Source organism: Salpingoeca rosetta (assembly GCF_000188695.1).
Source record: "Salpingoeca rosetta unplaced genomic scaffold supercont1.10, whole genome shotgun sequence".
Lineage (NCBI taxonomy): Eukaryota > Choanoflagellata > Craspedida > Salpingoecidae > Salpingoeca > Salpingoeca rosetta.
The window spans coordinates 496,189-512,259 of NW_004754924.1; the positions used below are offsets into that span (position 1 = coordinate 496,189).

A 16,071-nucleotide genomic window follows, 5' to 3' on the forward strand; every position below is an offset into this window, starting at 1 on the left:
CCTTGTGTGTTCTCGCCTTCTGTCCCCTTTCTTGCCACATTGCGCCTACCTACTGCATGACGACTGAAGCATTGCACCACAACTCCTGCACCTTGTAGCCACCATTCCCACGTGCCGCTCAGGTATGTTACATAGAACCACTCTCTCGCTGAGTTTTGTACTTGTCGCTCAATAACAACACGCCATCAGCGTCAAACATACAGAGGGGGGGGGGGGGGAAACAGGAGGGGAAGAGGGGTTCAGCTACTGAAAGCAAAAAGAAACACAAGGCGAGGGCACACACACACACACACACACACACACACACACACACACACACACACACAAACAAACTCAATAGCGACAGCAGCGGGCAAGCAAGGCGGAGTGGATGAGACAAAGATACACATGTACAAGGAGGAGCGGCGCGCCGGGCGTCTCACGCGGTGACGCCTTCGCTGCCAACATCCTCGGAATCGTCTGCATCATCGTCGCCCTCGGCCTCGCTGATGGTGATGTCTGCATAGGGCTCCTCCTGGTCAACCTCGATGAAGCCTTTGGTTGTCAGCACCAGCACCTCGTGCAGCATGTGCGCCGCCTCTTTCCTGCAAGTGGTGTAAAACAAACACAGCAGCGTGTCGTTCGCGTGAGCGTGGAAGCGACCCACGTAAGCAGCACAACGAAATGTGTGTGTGTGTGTGTGTGTGTGTGTGTGTGTGTGTGTGTGTGTGTGTGTGTGTGTGTGTGTGTGTGTGTGTGTGTGTGTGTGTGTGTGTGTGTGTGTGTGTTGTGCCGACAACAGCTGCACGACACGCAAGCTGGGCGTCTCGCAAAAGTCACGCGCGTCATTTGGTGACACGTTGCCAACGAACCACGCCTACATACATGTGTACTCACATGCACACCCACACACGCACGTGCCAACGAACCTGTTGAATCCTCTTGTGAGCTTGTTGTAGCTGAGTGACTTCTCCTTCGAGAGCTGCATGCGGAAGGAATCAAGCACCTGCTTTGACCTGCGCGACCACCCTGCATCCTCGTACTGCTCTGCCGTCAGCACGTCCACCTGCTCCACCGCCTCCTGCTCGGGCTCGGGCAGCGTCATATCCGCCGTCATGTCGCCGCCAAATGTCATGTCGTGCGCCGTCTCGTCCATCGGTGCCGGCGCATCGAAATCGCCAGCATACATCTGCACGCGTGAGTGTGAGTGTGAGTGCGGATGCATATACGACAGAACAAAACAAAGCAAAACAAAGCAGTCGAAGAAACAAAGAAAGAGTGCCGGGGAGAGACACAGAGTTTGGATGGCGAGTTTGAGGCTTGGAGATCACGAGGGAGCAGGCAGCGCACGGTGGTGTGTGTGCAATTGTGAAACAGTTTGTGTGGACATGGCTGTTGCAACTGACCTCCTGTTCCTCGAGATCTGTTGTGGTGCGGGCGCGCTTGGCTGCCTGTTCATCGGCCCCCAACTCCTCTTCCACACGCACTTCGTGCTCCTCCCCCTCCTCCTCTGCCGGTTCTGTCGCCGCTGCTGCCAGTGCGGGCGTGTTCTCCGGCGTCATCCACTTGACGCGCTTCTTCAGCAGCGTTCGCAGCAGCGGGTGCTCTCCCTAAACGTGTGAGTGAATGCGTGCGTGCGTGCGTGCAAGTGTGCGTGAGATGGGTGCGCGCGTGCAAGTGAGCATGTGCATGCGTGAGTGCAAGTGTGCAAGTAATCTGTGGCACCACGCTCGAGGCAGCACACACACACACACACTGACAGGAGAGCACAACATACAAAGATAAGGCTGGTGGAGTGGATGAGCGTCTCTGGCGGTTCTGTCTTTGCGAGGCGGCGTTTTGCGCCGTAGAAGGAGATGGGCTGTCCCGCAAAACAATGCAAACAGTAAAACAGCGATACAGGCAGAGAGAGAGAGAGAGAGAGAGAGAGAGAGAGAGAGAGAGAGAGAGAGAGAGAGAGAGAGTGTGTGTGTGTGTGTGTGTGTGCGTGCGTGTGTGAATGTGAGTGTGCGTGCGTGTGTGAGTTGGCTTGACATAAACAACAGGGCATCACAGGGGCAAGCGATGATGAGGGAAGGCATGTGTGCATGACAAAAACGAGACATTCATGAAGCATTCGCGGGACATCAGGAACAGTAGCAGCACACACATCAAACATGCATCAAGCACGCTCACCGTCATGTCATAGACGAGCTCCTTGTCAAGAAAGTCTGGGGTGTACGGTGCCTTGGAAATGTCATCACAGCCGTTCTCCGCAAGATGCGCGCGCATCGTGTCGGATGGCACGTCAATGTGCGAGTCAATGACAAGCCGCTTTGCGCGCTTTCGCGATACCTATGAAACGACAATCACAGCAACAGCCACAGCATGAGCTCGCGACAGTTGTGCCGTTTTTGTCAGCTGCCTGCCCCTCTCTTGGCTCGACACACCCGCATGAACACACCCGCACCAACATCTACACGCACACGCACACCCACACACGCACAGATACGCGCAAACGACGCACCCTGGGTTCGATGGTGAGTTCGTCCAGTTGAAGTGGGATCACGGGTTCCTCTTCCTCCTGCGCCTGTGTTGGTCGGAGCTCCTCCTCCTCCTCTTGAGGCTGTTGCTGTTGCTGCTGTTGCTGCTCTTCGGCTTCCTCTGCAATCGGCTGGTCCACGCCAGCCAGCTCCATGGGCTCTGGCTCCAAGTTGGCAAACCTACAGAAGACACAACAACACGGCAAGCAGGCGGTTGGCATCCAGTGTCAGCAGCGCAACCGCGAAAAGTCTGGTGAATGGTCACAAGTGAACGTCATGCCTCAAGCGTCACAACAGACACACACACGCACACACACGCACACACACACACACACAAACTTACGGGTCATCAGGCATGGGTGGGTAGTCCATCTCATCCGGCAGTGCCTTGTCAAAGGACATGGCGCTCTGGTCCACGGTGACGTCGTGGGAAAAGTCCGGGCCGCCCCGCGAAATGTCCGTGGTGTCATCGCGACCAAGCTCCGGCGCGCGACCTGGTCAGGAGCAGCAATGTGCGTGGGATTTTGGACACCAGTGTGAGCACGAGCGCAAGTCGCACACAAATCGAAGACGGGTGGAAAACACACACACACACACACACACACACACACGCACACGCGCACACACACATACACGCGCGCGCGCACACACACACACACACACACAACACACGCGCGCGCACGCACGCACACACACACACACACACACACAAACACGCACTCACTCACAAACAAACACGCGCACACACACACAAACAAACACTCGCACACAACAGATACGCACACTCACCTCCCCCCCCACACACACGCAGGCCTCAAACGAGGGTATGCTGAGCATGTAAACGCACCGGGCTCGATTGGCGCCATATCGTCGAGGAGGGTGTCCTCGAAACTGGGCTCTTGTTGAGACATGCTGATGACAAAGTGATCTTGCAAGGTAATGTCCTCCTTGCGGGGCACAATGTACGACGAGGTGATGCCAGACGTGGGCTCAAACCTGAACACACAACATCGAAAGAAGAAACAGGGCATGCTGGTGAGGGAGGTTGACACACACACACACTGCCAGCTGCTCCGCGTCTGTCACATGCACGCGCACGTGCACAGACAGACAGACAGACAGACAGACACACACACACGCACACAGGCACAACGCGCAAACCATGCGCAGGCATGCACACACATGCACGCGCGCCAGAGATTACAGCACGGCTCACATGTCTGCGTCAAAGTCCAGGAATTCCTCATCCAAGCCAGGCACGTCATCTTGCAAGGTGATGGCGTTGAAGGCTGCTTGTCCCTGGCCCTCAGGCAGATCAACCACGCCTGGCCGGAACACCAACTAGGGGCGCGAGCGGTGCGATCACAATAACGGACAGACGAAAAAAAAAAAAAAAACCAACGTTGGCGGGTGTGAGGTCACATGTTGTATGCATGTCCGTCTTGATAGTGCAGCACGCACCCACCAGCCCAGTCTTGCACCTCACATATCCCCAAAGATACGCGCAGCTGCACCAAAACAAAAAAGGCGCCAACTCAGTGCATTCTCAGCGTGGCTGTGACAGGTTGTTGCCAACACTTCATGGGTTTGCAGACAGGCAACGAGGAGATGAAACACGCAGACGCACAGCCACACCTCCACCTGCAAACACATGCTCATGCACACGCGCACGCACGCACGCACCTGGATGCGAGTGAAAGCCTCTGCACAGTCGTTCATGAGGGTGCGCTGCTTTGTGTCGTGGATCCTCACCACACCCAGGAGAAGGTGGCCGGAGGTACGCAGCGCCAGCTTCACCTCTGGCTGGGCAATGTTCTCGCATGCCTCCACCACATTTGCCTCTGCAATCTGCTTCCTGGACAGCTTCTTTGTCCAGTGCGCAGCCAGCCAATACTTGCCCAGTGGGCCGCGCTTGGCCAGCACGTACTCCGAATAGAACATCTTCGGCTACGAGGCGACAATCTGGGTACAAGCTTGTTCTACCGATGCAGATGACAGCAGTTGGCGCCAACACGCAGTGTGTAGAGTGTGTGAGCGAATGTGTGTTTGATTGTGTGAATGCGTGAGTGAATGTGTTGATGTGTGTGACTGCAAGTGTGAATGTGTGAGTGTGAGACTATCCCGTGCTGTTCCTGTTAGTGTCTCTCACACACACACAACACCAACACCGACACGGAAACACCACGACACTCACAAACTCACGTCAGACACAACACACACAACCACAACAACCACACACCAACCAACCTTTCAGCTCAAATCAACGGCGGGGCGGAAACAGAAGAAGCAAAGCAGGCACGTTTGTGCTTGCTTGTTTGTGCGCCAAGTTTCCCGCCAAAAAACTGCCACTACGATTAACAATGGAAGATTTACGCAAAACACTACAACAACGCAAAATCAAGTCAGTCTTGTTTTGAGCGAAACCTTGAAAGACCGTCAACGCCACCTCGCGGACGACTTGAAGCTCTTCCACGGCAAATTTTTTCGCGCAGTGGCGTTGACCCTGACCACAGCGCAAAGGACAACCCACCAACCGACCAACCATGCATCCGCACACATTCATTAGCGGCCTTCCTGCCTTTGACTGACCAGCTTCCTCTTCTGTGAGTGTCCTCGTCGTCGTTTGGTTCTTTGGCTGTCTTGCTGGCTTGCTGTGATGGATATTGGTGCGTGGTGACAGCAACAGCTGCTGCTGTTGTGAGCGCAGAGTGTTTCTTCTTGTTCTTGGGGGGAGCCTGGTCAAAAAGAGGGAAAAAAGGCAGCTGGGCTCGTGGGGTTGACCAAAAAAGCACTTCATCGATCCATCCATCCATCAATCCACAACAAGGCCAACCGCCTGCTGTCATATCTCACCACCACCACCACCAACGAACCAACAACCGTGGCCACCACACCTCGCACCTCTTTCAGGTGACGTTGGATCGCTCAAGTTTGCTCGTCAACCAACAAAACAACCAACCACATTGCTGCACCACCAACAAAGGCGAACAAGGAGACGGGTATCTGCTGAACATACCACGAACATAGCCTCTGTACCACTCCCAGAGGAATACTACACTACACCTGGAGTGCCATCACCAACGAACCATCCATAACTGCAGCCACAGCAGCAACAAATGTCCATGACAAGCATAGAGGGGTTGTCGCCAACCAACGCTCCGGCCCTCGACGCGCACCACTATGCCTCAGTATGTTTTGCTAGACAAAAGAAGGTCAAACCACAACATGTGCTGTGTGAGGCAGGGTCGTGTACATGCTTACTTGCTTGCTTGCTTGGCATCGATTGACGCGGTTTGGTTCGCTTCGCTTGTGTGCCATGCCGTCTTTGTCATCACAGATCAAAGGAGTGCATGAGAGCGAGGACCTTCAATCCATCCCTGAGGAAGTCCGGGAGGAGCAGGACAACGCCCTTGCTCAGCTTCAGCAATACCAAGTGGGAGAGTAAGTACCTGGACCTGTGCAGGTTTTTTTTAAAATGTGCGCGTATGCGTGCGCGTATGCGTGTGTGTAAGCGTGTGTGTATGCGTGTGTGTATGCGTGTGTGTATGCGTGTACGTATGCGTGTGTGTATGCGTGTACGTGTGTGTACGTGTGCGTACTTGTTGTGAGATTTAAGCCACACTTGCGCGCTCGCTTTGTGTGTGTGTGTTTGTGTGTGGTCAGCCATGGCGGGAACACATGCACGCATGCATGCGTACGCGCACAACATCATGTTCCACTCACGAGTGCGTGTTGTGCGTTTGGTGCGTTTGGTTGTTGTGCATGCTGACAGAACCTTAGGCGTGGGTGCACACGGTGAAGTGAAAAGGGCAACGCACAAGCTGAGCGGCCAGAGCGTGAGTGATAACAAGCCACCATTGTTGCCACGTATCATTGATGCTTGGTAACCCAGCGCATGGGATTAGATCCAGTGTCGCCTCAATCATTGTGGTTGCGCATACAGTTACTCCAACACCCACATCCCGCTCGCCCACGTAATATACGCACATGTTTTCTCACACCCGTCTTTTGGGCCAACAGGTGGCCATCAAGTTTGTGCCGCGCGAAGATTGCAAAGATGGGGGAAAGCGGCTCACGGAGGTGGCGGCGTTGAGAATGTTGAACCATCCCCATGTTGTTCGCCTCTACGACGTCATTCGCACATCCACCCAAGTGCTCCTCGTCCTCGAATGCCTCCCTGGCGGTACGAATACTGTGTGTGTTTATGTGTGTGTGTGGTTGTTTATGTGTGTGTGTGTGTGTGTGTGTGTGGTTGTTTATGTGTGTGTGCGTGTGTGGTTGTTTATGTGTGTGTGCGTGTGTGTTTGTGCACTGTCCTTCACTTTATGTGCTTGTCAGTGTGTACATGCACTTTCTTTCTTTTTTTTTTTTTTTCGTGGCACTTGACTTCCACGATGCCGCTCACTCACACGTTTTTCATGCACCATGATTGTGCCAAACCCTCTGCCATCCCTCAACCACCATGATCACGTGACGCATTCACACACCACGCAACACATGCCCGCCACACACCACACGCACACGCAACCCTTCACAGGCGAGTTGTTTGATTATCTCGTGAGCCGGCACCGTCTGTCTGAATCAGAAGGCCGACGCTTCACGCGCCAAATCATGTCTGCCCTCACCTACTGCCACGACCAAGGCATCGTGCACCGCGACCTCAAGCTGGAAAACTTGCTGCTGGACGACGATGGTGATGTCAAAGTCACGGATTTCGGCTTTTCCAACGTTTACAAGGACGGCAACCTCATGAGCACGTTCGTCGGCTCCCCGGCATACGCAGCGCCAGGTTGGTGCTTGCTTATGTGGTTTGTGTGGTTTGCGTGGTGGTTTGTGTGGTTTGTGTGGTTTGCGTGGTTTGTGTTGGTTTGTGTTGGTTTGTGTGGTGCGTGGTTGTTGGTGTGTTTGTGGTTGTTGGTTTGCTTGCGTTGGTTGCTTCGTTTGCGTTGGTTGGTTGGTTTGGTTTCGTTTTGCTTGTCCAGTCGTTGTGCGAGTGTTTGGAACTGCATCACTCGCTGTCGTAGTTTGTTTTGTGGTTCAACGACACTCTCCTTACGAACGCCCTTGGGCTGCACGCGTGCAGAGATCATGGCCAACGAAAAGTACAGCGGCCCCAAGGCAGACATCTGGAGCCTGGGCGTGATTGTGTACACGCTCCTGTCTGGGGAAATGCCCTTTCAGGCCGACAACATTGCAGACAAGTTGCGTCACATTACGCAAGCAGAGTACGAAATGCCGCCATATCTCTCATCCGACGCACAGCACCTGATCCAACTTGTCCTTCAGCGCGATCCAGAGGCCCGCCCGTCCATGGAGGTGCGTGCATGGTGCTCATGCGTGCCTTTTTGCGTGATTGTGTCTGTTTGTCAGTCGATGTAAGGCTGCGTTCGTGCCTGCATGCGGCTATTCCGACAAACAGCAACAACACACAGAGCGGACACAACTTTGCCGTTCTTCGCCTTCAGTCACAGTTGTACTCACCACAGAAATGACATGCCACGCACACACACACACACACACTCACAAACACAAACAAACAAACAAACAAACAAACAAACAAACAAACAAACAAACACACAAACAAACAACAAACAAACAACAAACAAACAACAAACAAACACACAAACAAACACACAAACAAACACACACATACACGTATCTTGATTTGGTGCACGGTGCAGGAGTTGTGGCAGCATCCATGGATTTCGCAGAGCGGCAAACTTCAGCCGCTGATTGTGGAAGTACCGCCACCATCAGAGGCACTCGTACAGAGATGCATGCAAGAGATTGCCGCGCAAACAGACATCGACATTGCACACCTCCGCGCGTGCCTGAAGGAGAACAAAATCACGCGTGCAACCGCCACATACCACCTTCTTCTCAACAAGCTCGCACAGGAAGCAAAGCGAGAGGAAAAGGATAATGGTGCGTCTGTGTGTACTCGCGTGTTGTTGCAGAGCACGTGCTTCGTTGAGATGTACAAGCTGCGCAAGTGCCGTGGAGACTCTTCCAGAACACGTTCAACCTAGCTTGGTCCCACTCCTATCTACACACGTGTTGTTGTTGCATCCCCGTCTCACGTCACAACTCACTCCACTTCCCGCCTCCATTGTTTGTGGGTGCAGAGATTCAACGGATCATTGCCGGGTTGAAGTCGCTGACGCCCGGGAACAGCCGCTCTGGCTCCCCGCTGCTCTTCCTGCGGCCATCTGTGGACGCAGGCAGGGTGCAGGGTGAACACGCTCATGGGGACGATGGAACAGAGAGCGAGCATCAGGAGGAAGAAGTGCAGCAGCAGGTGCACGCGCACGCGCACGCGCATGTGCATGTGCATGAGCATGACATGCACCATCACCATTCAGATCTCTCTGTCATGATGCACATGCCGGAGGCGCCAACCACCGCAGAGCGCCCACACAGCGCTAGCAGCAATACGCACCTCGAAGGTGTGTCATGATGGCTTACCCATGTGCATGGCATGCATGTGGTGTGTGTGTGTGTGTGTGTGTGTGTGTGTGTGTGTGTGTGTGTGTGTGTGTGTGTGTGTGTGTGTGTGTGTGTGTGTGTGTGACATCCATGCTTGCTTTTTTTTCTTGGACACACTTTGTTTGCATTGCGCTGTTTCTACGTGACCCGACACTGCTCCTCTCACAATGAACTTCTACCTTCGCACCCCTCACCCCTGACATCACTGCACCACACAGAGGGCATGCGCGCGCGATCACGGACGGATGGACAAGCAAGCCAGATGGCCGCAACCTGGCGTGTTGCCCACCGCCGCGCCGCCTTCCGACAGCAGGCCACCATCAACGGTGCTGTGTCCTCCTCGTCCATGGATGGTGGCGTCCCACCCTATGCCACCCCCTCGCGCCGCAGGAGAAATAGCCACTCAGACCACCCGCTGGCCCACTCCTCCGCTGGCCCGGCCGTTGCTCGTCGCAGCATCGCCCTGGGTGCAAGTGCCCCGCACTCCCCACCGGTCCGCCTCCGCCGCATGACGGCAATTGAGCCGGGGTCGCCCACCCACCCGCGTCACCCGCACTACCACGCACACCAATATGCTGCTGCTGCGAACGGCAGTGCAGGGCGCTCACGCCTCTCTGTGAGCGGCGTCAGCTCTGCCGGTCGCACCCGACGCCGACGGGTCAGCACGCTCGGCACGCTGGTGGAGACAAGAGATGAGGAGGTGAGCATCCGAACCACGGTGCGATCTCCAACCGGGTCCCGTCTGGCACTGCTGAGCCACAGTGCATCGCGGGAGCACATGCGGCACCACATGATGATGGGCACCACCACGCATGGGTCTGTTTCCTCCATTGGCGCGCTCTCGGACGAATCCGCCGGCTCATCTCGCAAGTCTTCAGCCACATCGTCGCACGCAGCGTCGCCTGCCCAGTATCATGCGCACGCGCACAACCACGTGTTTCATCAGCAGCACGCGCACAGCCATCTCAGCCACGCCCAGGCGGCAATGCAGCCCAACCCGACCCAGAGTGAGCCACGAACAGGGTCCAAGTCTGCAGAGGACATTTCCTCGTCTTCACCATCAAGTGCAACCCCTGCTGGCGCCGCGAAAGCGCGAAGGGTACGTTTGCGTCACTGTGTGTCTTTGTTTTTCTGTGTGGGATGTGGGATGTGGGATGTGGGATGTGGGATGTGGGATGTGGGATGTGGGATGTGGGATGCGTGTGTGTGTGTGTTTGTGAGATGTGTGTGGGACGTGTGTGTGTTTGTTTGTTTGTTTGTGTGGGATGTGGGATGTGGGATGCGTGTGTGTGTGTGTTTGTGAGATGTGTGTGGGACGTGTGTGTGTTTGTTTGTTTGTGTGGGATGTGGGATGTGGGATGCGTGTGCGGGATGTGTGTGTGTGTGTGTGTGTGTGGGATGTGTGTATGTGCGGGATGTGTGTGTGTATGTTTCATGTCATGGAGCCGCTTCTTTCAACTCACGCCGCAACCTTCCACCATGCACAGCACCGGCGCCGAAGCAACACAACAGCAGGCCACACGCCACTTCCATCTTCGCTCGCATCTCCGCGTCGCCCATCCCACAAAGTCACCATGCTCGGCAACGTAGGTGCACCCGCATGGATACGACATGCGATGCTAACGTTGCATGCCTGTTGTTTGATGATGGCATTGCGTGACGACACACACTCTCTCACTCACACTCACACTCACACACACACCCTCACACACCCTCACACACACCCTCACACTCACACACCCTCACACACCCTCACACTCACACCCTCACACACCCTCACACACCCTCACACACCCTCACACACCCTCACACACACACACACCCTCACACACACACACACACACACACACACACACACACACACACACACACACACACACACACACACACACACACACACACACACACACACACACACACACACGCAATGCAGACGCCGCAAACGTTTGAGTTGGAAGTGTCACCGCTGCCTGCCCGTCGCCGCCGTGCGTCCCGCACGCGCCGGTCCAGCCTGCTTGGTCACCTCCACACCACCAACCTCTTCTTTGGCAGCAACTCCGACAGCGCACGGCCTTCCATCGAGTTCTCCGATGCCGCATCGCCCGTGCCGCGCATGCAGGGGAGAACACCGGCCAACACCACGCCTGGCATGGAGGAGGACGCATTCAGCAACAGCAGCAGCAGCGCAAGCGAGCGCGGCAACGCCAGGGACAGCATCGCGTTTAGCGACGCGGAGAGCAAACGATCGAGTGATACGGCACCGTTTGTGCTGGATTCCGTTCCGGCAGCAAGGCGCCGTGCGGAGTCGCCGGTGGTGGTGAATGTGACGAACGTGGACAGGCTGGTCACCACGAGTGACGAGCAGCTGATGCTGCAGCGCAAGCGCGCAACACGCAAGCAGCAGCGCACACAGCTGTCGCGGCTGCACAAGAGCGAAGACGCGGCCCACGCGTACGAGTACGGCGCACACAGCGACGGCGCCTACCTCGACACCACCGACGACGATTACGACTACGATGACGTTGGCGGCAACTTTGATGAAGAGGAAGAGGAAGCAGCAGCCATTATGGAGCAGCAGGAGCGGCAAGACGTGGGCGAGTTCACGCCACGCGCAAACAGCACGGAGAGCCTGGACATGAGCCGCACCAGCAGCCGGCGCAGCAGCAACACCACACAGCTGTTGGATGTCCGCCCACCGCGCCTGGAGGCGCGTCGCCGAAGCAGCAGCACAGGCCACCTGCCCTCGCTCATTGAGAACCAGATTGCCGAGGTGTTCAGCGAGGAGGACACTGCAGTGGAGAGCGACTCGGGCGTGCCGCAAGCCATGGCCACCTCGCCAGCGGGTGCGGTCGGTGACGCCAGCATGGCTGCTGCTGGCATGCAGGACGGCGGTGCTATCGTGTCGCCCATCAGCGCATTGGCCGGCGCCGTCTCCACGACTACCGCATCTGATGGCACGCAGGCGGGCATGCCACCGACATCACCTACAGCAGTGAAAACGCGCAAGGTGTCGACACGCCGCACCAAGCGGAGCAGCCGCGGTAGTCGTGGTAGCCGGGGTAGTCCGCGCATGACGCGGGCCACCTCCATCTCCAACTTGACCAAGAGCATGAAGCGCAAGAAGGGCATGGACGCCTTGGACCTTGCCTCCAGCATGCGGTGTGTTTTGTGTTGCGTGGGTGTGAGTGAGTGTGTGCGTGAGTGTGTGCGTGAGAGTGTGTGAGAGTGTGTCTGAGTGGGAGGGTGAGTGAGTGAGTGAGAGTGTGATTATGGGTGTGAATGGGAGGGTGTATGCTCATGTGTGTGTGTGTGTGAGGTACACATTGCTTGATCTCATCCATGTTGCATTGCCTTGTTTTCTGACCACAGCGCGTTTGGAGCCGCCACAACATCCATCAAGCCTGCACACGTGATCATCCACGAGCTGAAGCAGGCGCTACGCTCTTGCGACGTGATGTTCGAGGTGTGTTGTTTCGCGTGTGCTTGCTGCAGTGTGTCTTGTGAGGTTTCTACTTGTGCCATGTCAAACGCGTCCTTGTAACCAGTGCCGTCCAGTAACCGTGTTGTCGTCCAACACCACGTTCTGTTGTTTGTTCATCACAGGAGCGTGGTCCCGTGAAGCTGCGCTGCTCCCGCGTCGCCCAAGCCGGTGGACCCGAGCACGCGCTGCGTGCCCGCCGCAACAGCCTCATCTCCATGGAAACCATTGTCTGGGAGATTACCGTTCAAGTCTTGCCTGACCTCAGTACGTTTATTGCGCGCGCGTGCGTGTTTTGTGTGTGTGTGTGTGTGTGTGTGTGTGCGTGTGTGTGCGTGTTTTGTTTGTGTGTGTGTGTGTGTGTGTGTGTGTGTGTGTGTGTGTGTGTGTGTGTGTGCGTGTGTGTGTGTGTGTGTGTGTGTGTGTGTGTGCGTGTGTGTGTGTACACATGATCACTCGCTTGCTTGCCGATCTAACCCCCCCCCTCCTTAATTGACTCACGCTGCGTTGCTTGTTGTTGTTTCGCAGACATGCGTGGCATCCACCTGCGTCGCATCAAGGGCAACCACTGGGACTACAAGAAGCTTGTGGACGAGGTGATTCGCAAGGCAAAGCTGTAGATGGATGACGTGTTGTATTGCGTTTTTGTCTTGTCACCCTGCGCCGCTAATTGTGTATGTATGCGAGAGCGCGTGGCGCAGCTTTCAATGATATTGCGTCTGTGTATGCCATGGTTGTGTTGTTTGCCGTCGGCTTCTCTCTTTTGTTGTTTGTGTACATGCTTCCTTTCATCTCTGCGTGGGCTGCCCGTCAGATCATGTCATGTAATTGTACCCGCCATCCGTTTAAGGGCGCCCTGGTAGCCACAGTAAACACACTGGGATTCATTCATTCAGAGCACGTTATGTGATGTACATAACATTCCATGACTGTGACTTCACATCACGTGCTTTTACTTGTTGGGGGATTGAACAAAAGTGACACGAGCGTGAAGAGTCACCAAGAGAGGTCAAGCAATGTACAGATGCAAGACAGCGGGAAAGACATGTCGCGGCAAGAGATAAGGGGGAGGGGGCGGGCGGAATGCACGCTGGTTTGTGAGGACTGTTGGTCGGTATGATTGTGCAGTCGCTTGCTCCGAGGGTGCTCCTCCTGCTGCGCCTTGTGGCGTAGTCTTGGGAGGTCACTGGCAGGAAGGGCACAGTGGATCACCGAAGACGGCCTTGCTCCATGTTTGCCTACGGATGAGGAAGTCATGTGCGCGGAGTGAGAAGAAACGTCTGAGTCGGTGGATGAGGATGAGAAGAGGAAGGTGCAGCGAAGAGAAAAGCAAAAACAAGAAAGGAGAAGGATGATGTGCTGGTGATCGGTCAACACTACGGCACTGGAAATTGAGCCGCCAGCATTGGTTTTAACGCCAACAAGGGATGTTCAGTCCCTTCCACACGCTGGTGTGGTTTAATGTTGGCAGCGGGAACGGAGGTCATGAAAGCACTGAACAGCTTCGCCTCAGTCGTGAGCTGCCCACGAAGAGAGTCAAAAAAAAAAGACATGAGAGGAGAAAAGAAGAGAAGGGAAGGGAAGAGAAGGGAAGGGAGGAGAAGGGAAGGGAAGAGAAGGGAAGGGGGAGAGAGAGAGAGAGAGAGAGAGAGAGAGAGAGAGAGAGAGAGAGAGAGAGAGAGAGAGAGAGAGAGAGAGAGAGAGAGAGAGAGAGAGAGAGAGAGAGAGAGAGAGAGAGAGAGAGAGAGAGAGAGAGAGAGAACACCGACGTCGAGGGAGAGAAAGCAAAGGTACAACCAAGCAAGCGTGGAGGCCACATGCACTCATATCAAAAAGCTCACCTGAAAGTTGGATGGCGGCGCGCGTGCGTGCACACTGCAGTGGCCTTGTGCTGTCTTCACATCACTTGTTTGAAGGGAGGCAATGTCGACGGCGTGTTCATCACATCGTGGGTGTCAAATCATAGAGCACTGTTCTCGTTGTTCAGGTCATCAACATCTTGATCGTCGGTTGCTTTGGTTGGTTGGTTGGTGCAAAGGAAAAAATGAAAGGTCGCACGAGTGCGTGTGGCCACGTGCACGCACGCACACACACAACAACAAGCACGCACAACAGTGGCGAGAGGAAAATTCACGTTCACGTTGCTAGAATATTGCCACGTATGCACTGCAGTTTATGGTGTTGAATTTGGCAACAATGAGCAGCCGCCTCGACTGTCCTCCCCGGAACTCCTCAACGCCACCGAAGCGTGCCGTTGTGGGACACGCACACCCTTTGCTGGGAGCGGTTCCGCGCCCGCGCCTCTTCCCACACACACGCAGATTTTCCACAACCACAACCACCACACCGTGATTGCCTTCTTCCCCTTCCTCCCTTCACCCCCCCAACAATCTTGATCAGCGGAACACCGAACCCTGCAGGTCATTTGTTTTGGAAGAGGAGAGCAACGTCCACTTTGCAGTCAACAACGACGATGACAACGACGCCACAGCGATGGACGGACGACTCCAGTGGCATCGTGTATGTGGAACGCCATCGCGATGACCAGTTTCAATACAGGTGTGCTTTGTGTGTGGGTTTGTGCGGGGGGCGGGCTGGGGGTTGTGTCCTGTTCATCGTTCCCTCATGTCTGGGATGCTATGCTGTTGGTTTTGGTCATATGCCAATGGTTGCTTTGTGTTGTGGCGTGGTGTGTGTTGTGATGGTGAAGCGCAACAATGCGCCCACACTCTTCAGCGTGTCCTTGTTTGTTCTTGAGCATGTGCAAGTGCAAAATGACTTGATCTGTCGTTCCTGGCATGCAACCAACCAAGCTCCTCATTCGTCTTTGCGCGCACCGAACTTCACCGAACTCCTGCAACACATTCACACGCACACACACACACACACAACCACACCCATTTGCACATTCACATACATTCACATCCATTCGCACACGTACACGCCTACACATGCGCAAACGTTCACGCAAACGTTCCTCCTCTACCTCCTCTTTACACACGTTGACACGATTGCAGAACCGTCATCCTGCCTGGGGAGATGGGTCAGGGGTTGCCTTTGCATCGGGCTCTGACGGAGAAGGAGTGCCGTCGCCTCGGAATCCGGCAGAGTAAAGGGTGGACGCATTGCCTGATTCGAAAGAAGGACCCCAACTCCCTCTTGTTTCGCCGCAAGCTAGACCTGGGCGAAGACCCGCTCCCTTCATCCACCACCCCGAAGGAAACCTCGTCCGCATCATCGTCATCGTCAACATCAGCACAGGCCAAGAGCTCCGACACGTGTCAGCCGCAATAGCCGCCTCTCTTCTCCGTGTGCGGAGCTTGGGTTGTGTGCCTGTGCATTGGATGCGTGTTGCGTGCGTTGTGCTTTCGATGAGTGTTACTGCTGAGGTACCCACTGGGGCTTGTTTGCGTTCACGTGCTTGCGTGGAAATGCTAGCCTCCCACTCGCGCTCTCCCTTCTTGTGCTGTTACTCGTCGAGTTTGGCGTCCTTGTCTGCGCGACCGCACGGCTTGTGCCTCTTCGCCCCTCCTCCCCCCTCTTTCCGCTACTTGCTAAGTAATGTAATCAATTCCCCCTCCTCGCGCGTCTTGACGTGATTTTGCT

At 55.3% G+C, this 16,071-nt stretch overlaps 3 protein-coding genes across 3 annotated transcripts; 2 read left to right on the forward strand and 1 right to left on the reverse strand.

Annotated features, from left to right (window-relative positions):
• Positions 1-207: 207 nt before the first annotated feature.
• On the reverse strand, positions 208-4,854 carry PTSG_04404 (uncharacterized protein). Its single transcript, XM_004994439.1, has 11 exons — positions 4,749-4,854; positions 4,185-4,480; positions 3,718-3,842; positions 3,349-3,497; positions 2,845-2,995; positions 2,486-2,681; positions 2,155-2,313; positions 1,757-1,840; positions 1,386-1,589; positions 909-1,168; positions 208-584 (listed from the first exon to the last, which is right to left on the reverse strand). The coding sequence occupies exons 2-11, from the start codon at positions 4,440-4,442 to the stop codon at positions 419-421; spliced, it is 1,752 nt and encodes a 583-aa protein (XP_004994496.1). The 5' UTR covers positions 4,443-4,480; positions 4,749-4,854; the 3' UTR covers positions 208-418.
• A 212-nt stretch (positions 4,855-5,066) lies between these two features.
• Positions 5,067-13,392, forward strand: PTSG_04405 (CAMK/CAMKL protein kinase). Its single transcript, XM_004994440.1, has 15 exons — positions 5,067-5,104; positions 5,412-5,689; positions 5,839-5,942; positions 6,274-6,337; positions 6,522-6,684; positions 7,039-7,290; positions 7,585-7,817; positions 8,183-8,426; positions 8,627-8,947; positions 9,206-10,086; positions 10,475-10,573; positions 10,921-12,146; positions 12,357-12,450; positions 12,591-12,732; positions 12,994-13,392. The coding sequence occupies exons 2-15, from the start codon at positions 5,618-5,620 to the stop codon at positions 13,083-13,085; spliced, it is 3,987 nt and encodes a 1,328-aa protein (XP_004994497.1). The 5' UTR covers positions 5,067-5,104; positions 5,412-5,617; the 3' UTR covers positions 13,086-13,392.
• Positions 13,393-14,647: 1,255 nt separating this feature from the next.
• Positions 14,648-16,050, forward strand: PTSG_04406 (uncharacterized protein). Its single transcript, XM_004994441.1, has 2 exons — positions 14,648-15,024; positions 15,483-16,050. The coding sequence occupies exons 1-2, from the start codon at positions 14,939-14,941 to the stop codon at positions 15,757-15,759; spliced, it is 363 nt and encodes a 120-aa protein (XP_004994498.1). The 5' UTR covers positions 14,648-14,938; the 3' UTR covers positions 15,760-16,050.
• Positions 16,051-16,071: the final 21 nt, after the last annotated feature.